This window comes from Sphaerodactylus townsendi, linkage group LG02 (assembly GCF_021028975.2).
Source record: "Sphaerodactylus townsendi isolate TG3544 linkage group LG02, MPM_Stown_v2.3, whole genome shotgun sequence".
Taxonomy (NCBI): Eukaryota; Metazoa; Chordata; class Lepidosauria; order Squamata; family Sphaerodactylidae; genus Sphaerodactylus; species Sphaerodactylus townsendi.
In genome coordinates, this window is record NC_059426.1 from 164,096,587 (window position 1) to 164,109,154 (window position 12,568).

Sequence of the window (12,568 nt, forward strand, 5' to 3'; positions counted from 1 at the left end):
ATCACTTTCTACTGAGCCATGCACTTTGCATTGTGTCTTGTGGCACACTGGGGAAAATAGTACATACACCCAAAAGAAATGGGTAGGAGGGGATATGACAGAGGTTTATAAAAATTTGCATGGATGGAGAGAGTTGGCAAAGGGAACTGCAGGGCATCCAATGAAGTTGATGGTCAGTAGAGTCAGGACAGAGGAAATATTTCCATATACAGCAAGTGATTAACGTGTGGAATTCACTGCCAGAGGCTGTAGTGATTGCCACAGGCATAGTTTTAAAAGGGGATTAGATTCATGGAGAGCCTACCAATGATTACTAGACATAGTGACTAAAATGAACCTCCCATGTTCAGAGGCAGTAAACCTCTCAATCCCAGTGCCAGGGGAAAACATCATAGGAAGGCCTTCTGACCTGTTGCTGGAGCTCCCGAGGATGCTGGTCTGAACAGACCACTGATGTGATCCAGCAGGGCTCCTCTGATGTTCTAATGAAGACCTTAGCTTCTATGCCTTACTGTTGACCCTCCAGAGGAACTCCTTGGCCACTTTGTGAGACAGGATGCTGGACTAGACCGACCAATGATCTGACCCAGCAGGGCTCTCCCATTCTTACTGCACTATTTCACCATTACTGACATTGAGCTTCCAAGGAATCTCAGTCTTCTTTCAAACACAGTTTGAAAACTACAGAAACAAAATTCTTCCTGTTTTGTCAACCTCACTTTGTTGCTGGGCAGTGCAACCCAGATTTTGGGGGGGTGGTGGTGGTGGGGTGGCCATAATGGCATGGCAAAGGCGGCAACACGCCGCCTCTAAAGGTGCTTTGGGCAGCACAGAAAAGAGGGAAATTTAAAAACCCTCCTGCCGCCCAAATCGGCCCATAGCCTGAATAGACTTATGCCACCTAGAAGATTTATGCCACGCTTCTAGGTGGCATAAGTCTACTACCACAGCATTCCCAAGCTGGAAGGTTGGTGGAAGCAGATTTAAGTTTGCTCCATCCCCAGGAACCCCCTGGCTCAACCCACTTCTGGGTTTGGCCACCGCAGAGCTGTGCAGTGCCTGAATTCTGGCGCGGGTGATCTTTGTGTCAGCGGAGGGGGCAAATGCTCTGGCAGAGCCGTCCACCACCCCCAAATCCATTTCAGCCCCCTCCATCTGGATTGGGCCGTCTTTCAGTGACACCAACAGTGGCTTGATGCCACTTTTGCCAAATGTAATAGATCTGCTGAAGAATTCCCGCAAGGTGGCCTACCCTCCCTCTAAGGAAAAACAGTGCAAAGAATGGTAAGACTGATGCGACGCAGGTCACGTTGTAATAGGCTTATCAAATCTGGAAAATAAACTCTTCCAGGCTCACTTCCCCAAAAATCCTTTCAACGCATTTTAAAACACATGTGCAAGCACACCCGTACCGTAGCAGTAGTTTATTGTGCACACTGGATGAGCAGTGTTTCGGACGCTCACATTCATTTAGCAAATATTCTTTTACAATAATATCCTTTTTTCACTTCTCATCACCACAATATATACAATTAATGCTAAAACAGTGGTAAAAGCAACTTACAGCACTGCATCTGTGGATATATAAATTATGCACAACATGGACATGAATACAGCCCATTGGCCTACCGCTGAACTGGGAGTAAATTATAAAATGTGGCTACAGCTGAATGGGAAATTCAAAATAGACTTCTGCGTATAAAATCATGTACAATTGATATTCCAATGAAGTGCTTTTTCTTCTTCTTTTTTTTGCTTAAAACTACATTGTGGATTCAGTTATTGCATAACTCACCCCAGCACTAGATGCAGGGCTGCCAAGAACCAGAGGCACCGTCCCAGCCTGAACGACAAAGCTCTCCTTACCATAACAAGTCTCTCTCCCCTTCATCCTGTACAGCCAACCCGGCCTTTTCCCATCCTCCGCTCGCCTTCTAACTAAAACCTAAAGGCCCTTAAACGGAACCTCTCAACGTTTTTTTTTCCTTCAAAAAAATAACCTTACCCCCTTTCGACCCTTTTTCAACTATTGCACTTTTCTTCCACATAAACGTACAAGTCCCTCGAAATCTCAATGTGGGTTTGTCCAGAAGAAACAATTCAGGGTGTGGTGGGTGGGGGAAAAAAAGTAAGTAGAAAGCAGAATATGGGGAAGTTGAATCGGTGCTATGAGCAGAGCATCGAGAAAAACCTCAAGTGAAGGAAGCAGTGCATTTTGGGTGCAACAAATCCGTCCAGCGTTGACGCTTTTCTGGTTTGTCAATGATGTCTTGATACTAGAGGGCTGTTGGCGACTCCCAGTGGTCAACTCTCAGCAAGATCTTTTAAGGATTTACACGGTAAACTCAACAATCAGCTGACAAGTTTAATAGTAACAGGTCTTGACATGTCAGGATAGTTACTGTGGACGAGAACAGACCAGACAGCATATCTGCATTTTGCAAAAGGTTTTTTTTTTAAAACACGTAGCACATTTGTTCTCTTTACTTTGACTGGCAAAAAAGAAATACTGTAGCCTGTGTTGAGTACCTCTCCCAACTAGTGGGTGAGTTAACATAGAGCAGACCTCACTTAACAAACTGCAGATTGAAAACTTCAAATGCTGTCCATTATATGAACAAGAGCACCATTTAAAACGAAGTAGAGCTTTATTTCTCCTGGTGAAATGTGATTGAAAATGTATCCAGTGTATACTTTTCGTCTTCCAGTTGCCAGCAAGATACCGCACTGCCAAAGGTAGAATTCAGGCAAGTGTTCGTTGCCTAGGTTTTATTCTTGGGTATAACTGCAATGAAATGAATTTCAAGATTAAATTCAGGCTTTATAATGGAAACAGGTGTTGTTGTTTTTTATTTCAAAGATGTTTTATGTTGGAAAATGATATGTGGTCTAGTGGAGCTACAGTTCTCAATCTCTGCCAGTATCTTGTTCTGGCATATAGTACTGTAGGCTGGCATTTTACAAACCATTTTAAGAGAAACAGGACAAATCTTAACTACATTTAGCCCGTGTTAGGAAATGACTGTGAGATACTAGGTTGGATTTTATGAAGCAGAAACATCCTACGTCTTCAGAACGACAAAAAGTGGGGGGGAAAGTCACACAGCATTGGAGTTTGGGGGTTTATTGTGACAATGGACCAAAATGGCCCTCTTCGGACATCTCTGCTTCAGGGTTATTTTAAACTTCAACTAAGAGTCACCACTGCAGTGAAATCCTGCATAGTAATAGTAGTAGTAGTAGTAGTAGTAGTAGTAGTAGTAGTAGTAGTAGTAGTAGTAGTACTACTACTACTACTACTACTACTACTACTACTACTAATAATAATAATAATAATAATAATAATAATAATAATAATAATAATAATAATAATAATAATAAGAGTAGTAGTAGTAGTAGTTTGGATTTATATCCCCCCTTTCTCTCCTGCAGGAGACTCAAAGGGGCTTACAATCTCCTTGCCCTTCCCCCCTCACAACAAACACCCTGTGAGGTCGGTGGGGCTGAGAGAACTCCAAAGAACTGTGACTAGCCTAAGGTCACCCAGTTGGCGTGTGTTGGAGTGAACAGGCTAATCTGAATTCCCCAGATAAGCCTCCACAACTCAAGCGGCAGAGCTGGGAATCAAACCCGGTTCCTCCAGATCAGAGGGCACCTGCTCTTAGCCACTACGCCACTGCTGCTCCTAGAATACTCTTTGTGAAACAGGTTTTTACTGTGCAAAGTCAGCCTTTGGCAAGCATCTGTCAAGAGCAGAGTTCTTTAAAGTGAGCGCAGCCCAGTTCCTGTGCCCTGTAAGCAGTCATGAATGCACGGGATCGCATACTGGCTGCATGACTACTCAACAAATTAGCCTTCCTTCGAAAAACATTTTTGCAGGACTGAAGTTGAGCATAAAAGCTCTCGATTCCCTTTCAAGCAGCTTTAAGGCCCCAGGGTTGAAACTTCTGATCCAGAACTTTCTGAAGCAGACGAACGCTACCTGTGTCTACTCTGCTCAGGGCCTCAGTAAAAACCTAACGCAGACAAGGCCGGTCGTTCTATAAAAACTTTTTACCCTAGCTCCCATTTTAAGGACAACACTTCCTTAAGTATTTGGATCTTACAAAAGCGGATTTTTTCACAAAGTACCAAGGACAAATGAAAGGGCTGATCAGTCACAGGAGATTAAAAATTAGGCCAAAGTCAATGATGCAGAATAGGTACAAATATATTTTGTTACACAGAAAAAAATTCTATGTCCAAGAGGCTTTTCAAGATGAACTCCTGTTTGTCCTGCAGGAGTTTTTCGGAGTATAAGTAGCTATTTTGAAAAACCACTGCAAAACTAACAGATTCCCTTGAAGTTCCTTCATCTGAGCAACAAAATATATTTTTGGTTGTGGTGGGCTTTCCGGGCTGTGTGGCCGTGGTCTGGTAGATCTTGTTCCTAACGTTTCACCTGCATCTATGGCTGGCATCTTCAGAGGTGTATCACAGAGGTGTTACACACTGTGTTCAAAAAAATATATTTTTAAACCTATTTTGTATTCACTGGCCTTGGCGTTCATCACCTCCCAAAATATCAACCATTTATTTAAAAGAAAAAAAGGTATTTGAAGATTTTTTTGTACAACCAAAAATAGAGAAATTGGCTGTTGTCAGTTTTCTAGCCCATATGGCTGAGGTCGGGTAGTTTTTGCTCCTAGCATTTCGCTCACAAATGTGGGCGAAACGCTAGAAGCAAACACTACCTGACCTCAGCCATACAACCCTGAAAACCCACAACAGCCAGTTGATTCCAGCTGTGAAGGCCTTCGATTAAAAAAAGGAAACCACCTGTGATCATCCTAACCCCAAGTGGAGAGAAATGCACCTCTCCCAAATTCGACTTTGAAGTTTAAAGATCTTCATCTCTACGTTTGAATGGATAATTTTGGTTGCCAGAAGGGTGATCTCTGATCGTCACGTATGGGAGGAAATCGATGCATGCTCTGTGAATTGCATTTGACTCTCAAAGTTCATGGAGATGTCACAGCCTCTGATATGACCGACACTACTCATTAGTACCAAAAAAAAGTTATTGGGGGCAGTGACTGAGGCGCCTGGTGACTGAGGGGTCCTCTCACTTCAATGTAATTGTTGCAAGATATATGTTACCTGATTGATATATGGAAAGGGCCTTTCTCTTCCTCTCTCTCTTCTGATCTTTATGGCTTTAACACGGGTTGTAGGCTAAGTGACCCCGGTGAGTTCCTCTCCAAAGAAACAGGATGTGCTTGTTGCCCCGAGGGGGGGGGGGAGATTGCCAGGTGGCTGTACTTATCCCTACTGCGACCTTGGGGCGTCTAAGCCTCCAAGCAACTTTCTTCACACTTTTCCTGGGAAAATGGGAAGGGAAATCGGCTGGGCAAAAAGGGAACTAAGAGAACCAGATCTGGCAGAACTGGCTTTCTCAAGCTAGGTACTACGTTGCCTTACAATAAACGCTACTGATCAAGAATCCAGAGTCTGTTTATTGACTAAAGGTCCGAGACCTAACAAGCAGGGACATTAAAAATGCATCAATTATCATCCCAAGCATCTTCAAAGGTGGCAAAAAGCAACGGGCTACTGTCCTCCCAGAGCTGTATCACTTCAGTTTGATGGGGAAAGGGAAAGAGGAAAATAATGCTTGTCTATTCTGTGGTCTAGAGGAGAAGACCTGCTTGTGACAACCATGATCAAGAAGGTGAGGTTGAAAGTACACGGAAGGATTTAGATCCCCCAGATTGCAGTTTCAACCATCTCTTTTTGCTGGCCATAAGAGAGTGACACAGAGGACAGGGAACTCCTGCACTGAGATCTAGTCACTTTCCTGGTTTAAAAGCAACAACAAAAATATGCCCAATGGTTCCTACTTGAGAAATGCTGACGCTTTCTGAAAAGCATTTCATGGAGCCAGTGCACCAGGTACGCACGCTGCTGGACTTACCCCCAAAAGATTTTTAGGCACGTAGCCTTCTTTGTCATTGAGCCGAGCCCACCACCAGTCCGTCTCGGTATCATCTTTGCGTCTTAGAATTGTAACGGCATCTCCTTCGTGGAAGGACAACTCGTCGTTGTTCTGAGCGTCGTAATCCCACAGTGCGTACACTACCCCTTTGTTCATCACTCCCAGCTTCTCCTGTACACCTGTTTCCAAAAGGAAATTACACACTTTTTTTCAAGATGGTGGTGAAACAATAACCACCACAGGGGAAAGGAGTCCGATGTGGAAGCCGGAGCTCTCTTATGTGACCGGGGCCTCGTTTCCATGGGAAACCCTCATAAGGCTTCTCAGATTCCACTAAACCTGATTCCACAGCAATCAGAATGGGTTCTGAGAGAGCTGGATTTGTGTCGCAGGAAGGTGAGAGCAACCTCCCTTTCTCCCTCCACATATGCCAGCATCCAAGCTTGTTATGCCCAACTGAAAACCCACCCGGAGCTCTCTTTCCAAGTAATAACAAGCAGCAGGCTGGGTTGGGGGTGGGTGGGTGGGTAAAGTTTGGTAATACACTGGCAAGAATGGAAGCAGGCAAGGACGTCCCTGTCTCTTGGAAGCAATCAGCTCCGTGCAGTCTAAAAGCTGGTGCCCCAACTGGACAAATCAATGTAAGCCTCAATGGCACGAGCGTGGCCCTGACCACAGCCCAGACAATAAAAGGAGACCACGAAGCCTCTCCTTTTACGGCTTGAGACGGTTTGTGTTTCTCCAACAGCATCTTTACAAAGGGTTCAGGTTGTACTTTGGAGACCCAAAAATTACTCCTGCTGCTGTTGAAAAAAAGGAATTCATTCTCCCTTTAGGCCACCGTCACGATCTTCACAATTATATCAAGTGCTATTTCCTTGCTGTCAGGTGGCAAAGATAAAACTGGAGAACGGCAGACTGTTTCAGTTTGTGTAATAACGGCTGTGTGTACACTCTTGGACATTCTCCCATTGATGTGTTGCCTCCTATACAACGTTCTCTCACACACACACACGACTAACCCTGCTTTGCTGAGACAACAGTCAACTGTCTCTAGGCCTCCCATGCATACAGGCTTCATAAAACTTCTGAGTCGTTGGAGTGTTCACAAACATCTGCCTCTGGCTGGGAGTTGTTTCAACCAATGACATCCAGAGCCCTTAGAGCTAACAGAGCTATGGAGGCTTCCAAAACTGCAAACCAAAAGTGCAGAGAAGGGCAACGAGGATGATTGAGGGATTGGAGCACCTTCCTTATGAGGAGAGGCTGCAGCGTTTGGGACTCTTTAGTTTGGAGAGGAGATGTCTGAGGGGGGATATGATTGAAGTCTATAAAATTATGCACGGGGTAGAAAATGTTCACAGAGAGACATTTTTTCTCTCTTTCTCACAATACTAGAGCCAGGGGGTACATACATTGAAAATGCTGGGGGGAAGAATTAGGACTAATAAAAGGAAACATTTCTTCATGCAACACATGATTGGTGTTTGGAATATGCTGCCACAGGAGGAGGTGATGGCCGCTAACCTGGATAGCTTTAAAAGGAGCTTGGATAGATTTATGGAGGAGAAGTCGATCTATGGCTACCAATCTTGATTCTCCTTGGTCTGAGATTGCAAATGCCTTAGCAGACCAAGTGCTCGGGAGCAGCAGCAGCAGCAGAAGGCCATTGCTTTCACAAGTCTGCATGTGAGCTCCCAAAGTTATCTGGTGAGCCACTGCAAGTAGCAGAGTGCTGGACTAGATGGACTCTGGTCTGATCCAGCAGGCTCTTTCTTATGTTCTTAATCTGCAGTTACTTCAGGGTTTTTTTAAAGGCCCTTTGTTACTTTTATCCAACTTGGAAAAATCATTCATTTTCTGCAAATTCTGCTCTTTGATACTCCCATGTTCTTCTTTATGACAACAGTATAGAATGTCTTAAAAGATTATACAACCTTCAGAAGCAGATATGGAGATTTATCACCGTGCAGATGTCAAAAACAGTGTAGAGTACAGGTGTCCAACCTATGGCCCTCCAGATGCTCATGGACCACGATTCCCATTAGCTTTGCCAATCGGTCATGCTGGTAGGGGCTGATGGTAATCATAGTCCATGAACATCTGGAGGGCCACAGATTGGAGATCCCTGGTGTCAAGCTTCATAAAATCACAGAGTTGGAAGAGACCCCAAGGGCCATCCAGTCCAACCCCCTGCAATGCAGGAACACACAATCTGTAGTACCCCGTCAAGTTACTTAAGATCGTCGCATTCAAGCAAACCCCCAAATCTTTAACTCAAACCTATATGCATTCTTATGGCTTACCATACAGAAACTGGGAACACTGAATGTAACCCTCTTCCATCTCCTCACACTTTTCAGCCGCCGTTTCTATGTCGCTTATCGTTGAAGCAAAGATTGCCGCTCCGGATTCAACAAGAAGCTTGCAGAGGTGAACACTGTTGCAAGATGCTGCACAGTGCAAAGGAGTCCTGAAATAAAGCGGGTACAGATGACTCAACGTGAGACAAACCAAAACCAACAACGACACCTGCTGAGATCCAGTCCTGGTGAGGGCAAACCAACGGGAGAAGCTACCCAGGATGGTGAATTCTCAGCTTTCTCATTAGTCTCTCACCATCCATCGCTGTCAGCCGCATTCACGTTGACCCCAAAATCCAAGAGGAACTTCACTATGTGGTGATGGCCGGCACACACTGCGTTGTGCAAAGGAGTGATTCCTTCGTCGTTCGGCTTGCTGGGGTCATCCACCTGAAGCCAACAAACAACAGCAGGGACTTCTTGAGCTCCAAGCTTTTCTCCTGAGGCTGCAACAGAGCCCAAGAGACTGACCACGCCCGTAAGCCTACCTCGTAGATGATCCTTTGCACCAAGTCAAACTCTCCTTCCAGCGAGGCGTCCAGCAAGAGGGCCAGCGGGTTGAACTTGACCCTCAAACTGTGACCGGTCCTCTCAGAGTTGGGTTTCTTCAGGTTGGTCCTCTTAGCCTGAGTAATAAGGCGACAGACATGAATGCCTCAAGGTTTTGAACAGAGGCGGAACGCTCACGGGGACATGTGAGGTCATATGTCCCGGGGCACATGCCAGCTGGTCATGGGGGGGGCAGAGAATCGCCCCCACATACCTTCCCTTGGCCCCATCAGGCTGCTCCTTCAGCCTGCGGCACCACCACCAGCCGAAGGAGCAGCCTGGCGGGGCAAGGCCAAGGGGCAGCCCACAGTAGGATCCTGACCCGAAGCCCGAAGGTGGTGAGTACGTGGGGCCTTGAGGCGCCCGGAGAGCAAGAAACAGTGTTGCCCCGGGCACCTCCCCCCTCCCTTATGCCTCTGGTTTTGAATCACATTCCACTCTTAGTCTGTTTTCATTCAAAATGTCAGCCTGGAACTAAAATCCATATCAAGTGGAAATAAGCACTGTCCTAACTTGGTTTCTGCTTTTCTTTAAGGCATATCATATCTGGACAATCACCACCCGGCTGCCTCAAGATGCAACCAAAATAATCCGTTCTAGCATGTTAATGCAGCAGGTCTCAACCTGTTCAGGCCTGGAACTGAACTTTAACCACAACCTGCAGCACCTCAAGAGCCAGGGTTTTGTAGTGGTTAAAGTGCTGCCCCAGTACCTGAAAGACCCAGGAACAAATCCCCACGCATGCCATGAAAGCTTACTGGGTGAACTTGGGCCAGCCATTCCCTGTCAGCCTACCCTACCTCAAAAGGTTGTTGTGAGAATAAAATGGAGGACAGGAGACTGATATAAGCCAATGGGGAGGAAGGTGGGGAGGAAGGTGGGATATAAACAAATACATAAACAAGGAGTGGGTTTCCTCCATACACAGACTGCATCTCTTCCATACGTGCTACCCTCTTTTCCTTTCCTTTCCTTTCTCACTCTCCTGTTGTTTAAACCACTTGAACATAAAATGCAGGTACTGCTGGCATGGCCCACGTTGCTTTGAAGGTGTATCTGCATAACCTGTGACCCATCAAGCCAAAAAGAGCTCTGCAGAGACTTAATAAACCTCCTGTTTTATCTGCCTATCTAAGCATGTACCAAAATGTGAAAGACTGCCAGGGTTCCAGTAGGCAGCAACAACTGGCTGTCTTCAGCTGTGCAGGCCGGCCAGCAGGTACGTCTCCTCCAAACGCTCAGTAGACTCCACCCATCCCACGCTTGCCAGTCTGCAGGACCTGGCCTAAGTAACCCTACTGTGCTACATCCAACTTGATTGGCCAACAGTGTGTACTAAGGTGTGTGTACTACTGTGTAAAGAGACTAAACATTACAGCCCCCAAAAAGGAACAGAGATTTTGTCAGAGCCCTGGGTGACACGTGGAAACAGTGAGCCGTGCCTTTGCTAACCAAGACCCCCACCTGCTCTCCGCAATGACTTACCACAGGAAGAGGAGGGGGAGGGGGAGCAGGGGGCAGCTGCACTTCATCTTCCACTGGGGTGTTGCCTTCAGGTGTGGGGCTCGGGGGGCGCTCAACAGGAGGGGCCACGGCAGGATTGTTGTTGTTATCATCCTCTGTCATTTCAGGTGCTGGACTAGTGGTTTCAGCACTGATTAGTTCTTCCCCCGCAAGGCAAGGGAGTTCGTTGTCGTTGGCATCGGACGAAGGCTCGTCAGGGAGAGGAGGCGGCACAGAAATGGGCTCCTCAAGGTTGCCGTTGGTGTTGGCGTTTCCGTTATCGACATCTGCCAGCGTGCCGATGAAGTCCTGCGAGTTGCTCGGCTGATAAAAAGGGGCCCCTTCGATCCCCCCTGCCAAAGTGTTAAAGCGCTGATACAGAAGCTTCTGGATGTTGGGTCCGCTGGGGCCTTCCGGTTCGGTGATGGAGCTTCGCTTTTTCAGTGGCCGGGGTGCGTTGGCGAGTTTCCTCCTCAGAGCCTCCAGGTCAGCGTCACTTTGGTAGCGAAGGGGGGAATGGACAATGGGGGTCAGTTTTGTGGGGCTGAGGGGGCGGGGAATGTTTTCTACGTTGCTGTTATCTCCGGAGGGGGGGACGTTCTCCAGCTCCTGCTCTCTTTCGCTACCGTCATTCGGAGGCTGAGACTGTGACGCGTTGGCTGGTAAAGGCCCGTGAAGGAATGGCAATGGCGAAGGAGAAGTTGAACCGGACTGTACAACGGGCTTCCCGTAAACTGTGGGGGGAAAACAAGCCATAAGAAATGGTTCAAAAACACGAAGGAATTCATGTCAGTGCTGTGGTCTCTTTTCAAAGTCATACTAAAAATTAACAGTGCCAACTGCAGATATAAACACAGCTCCTACACAACGTTCCCTGTAAGCCGCATGGCCACCATATTGGTGCTACGCAGATAAGGTGCTGCCCAGCAGGGGGAGCTCTCCCGGATGGCTCAGTTCAGTGAACTGTTTGCAGACCACGGCGCTGCCCTGGGGAAGGCTTAGAGCAGGGGTGTCCAACTCTGACGCTTCAGATGTTCGTGGACTACAATTCCCATCAGCCCCTGTTGTCTGGCTATGCCAGCAGGGGCTTATGGGAATTGTAGTCCATGAACATCTGAAGCGCCAGAGTTGGACACCCCTGGCTTAGAGGGACCATTGCTCCTAGTGCATGATGACATTATATCAAGCAACCAATGGTTTGAACAAGTGTAATAATTTTGATAGACCCGTCTATTATTTGTCATCATGTGGTAGAAGTGAAGGTGATTAACAAAAGAGAGAAAGTCCACTTTTCTTAGGGATCTATGCAAGGCTCCTGGAAGATAAAAATCAGGAAAATGACTGGGAAGGATCACAAGAGTAAAAATAAGGCCCAACCATCTTCCCTGTAAGCCTATGGCACACAACCCACAGTGTACTAGAAGCTGGGAAACAAGGGACAGGAGACCAAAATGCCAGCCAAGCCGATACGGTTTTAGATAACAGCTAAATCAAGGCTTACCCTACAGGGAAAGCAAAACACACACACAGACACCCACACACATCACAACTCCCTCCCCGCCAGCAGACAAAATTGCCCCGTTCACAAATACTGTAATCGGATCTATTCAAAAGCTGTTCAGACTAAGGCTTGGCTCCAAGACACTCTGCCTGTGCACTAGGAATTTTCACTTCCTCTTCTCTCCTTGGCTCCCTGCATCTCATAAATGCCGTTCCTGAATGTCAGGGACCCTCTGAAATGGTGGGCGGTGTGGCGTGAGATGCTGCAAGCCAAGAGAAGAAAACCGTGACCCACCCTTGTGGTGAACATTTTGCTAATATAGGCAGATCTGGCTCCAAGTCCAGCTCCCTACAAATGGAGCATTTTATTGGGGCTCAAGATTCCCTCTTGGCACTCAGCGTCTCTGTCTCACAGCCACATCTAATCCCTCAAAGGGAAGGAGGAAATATCACACACAAAAGTGCGGGAGCGGCAGATTTTCCTGATACAGGCCACAAAACTAACCATCAAACCAAGATTACATAATTAGAATTACACAAGTCCTTCTCCAAATTTGACTTGAAACCAAGCCATGATCTTCACTTCCTTAACTGGGTCAGAGATACGATTGCATAATTTGACATCTTCGACAATAAAAAAACAACAACAGCTGACTTCCTGCCTGAATTTATTAATGGC

The 12,568-nt window shown here is 46.6% G+C and overlaps 1 protein-coding gene across 9 annotated transcripts in view; it reads right to left on the bottom strand.

The window, feature by feature from the left end:
• Positions 1-1,409: 1,409 nt before the first annotated feature.
• Positions 1,410-12,568, bottom strand: part of PPP1R13B (protein phosphatase 1 regulatory subunit 13B) — a 99,520-nt gene continuing 88,361 nt past the window's right edge. For all 9 annotated transcript variants that reach the window (XM_048485579.1, XM_048485580.1, XM_048485582.1 and 6 more), the window contains 6 exons: positions 10,372-11,123; positions 8,826-8,963; positions 8,594-8,727; positions 8,281-8,447; positions 5,954-6,153; positions 1,410-2,785 (listed from right to left, as the gene is read on the bottom strand). In XM_048485579.1, coding sequence (XP_048341536.1) covers positions 2,744-2,785; positions 5,954-6,153; positions 8,281-8,447; positions 8,594-8,727; positions 8,826-8,963; positions 10,372-11,123 — 1,433 coding nt within the window. In that variant the 3' untranslated portion in view covers positions 1,410-2,743. The remainder of the gene's footprint in view (positions 2,786-5,953; positions 6,154-8,280; positions 8,448-8,593; positions 8,728-8,825; positions 8,964-10,371; positions 11,124-12,568) is intronic.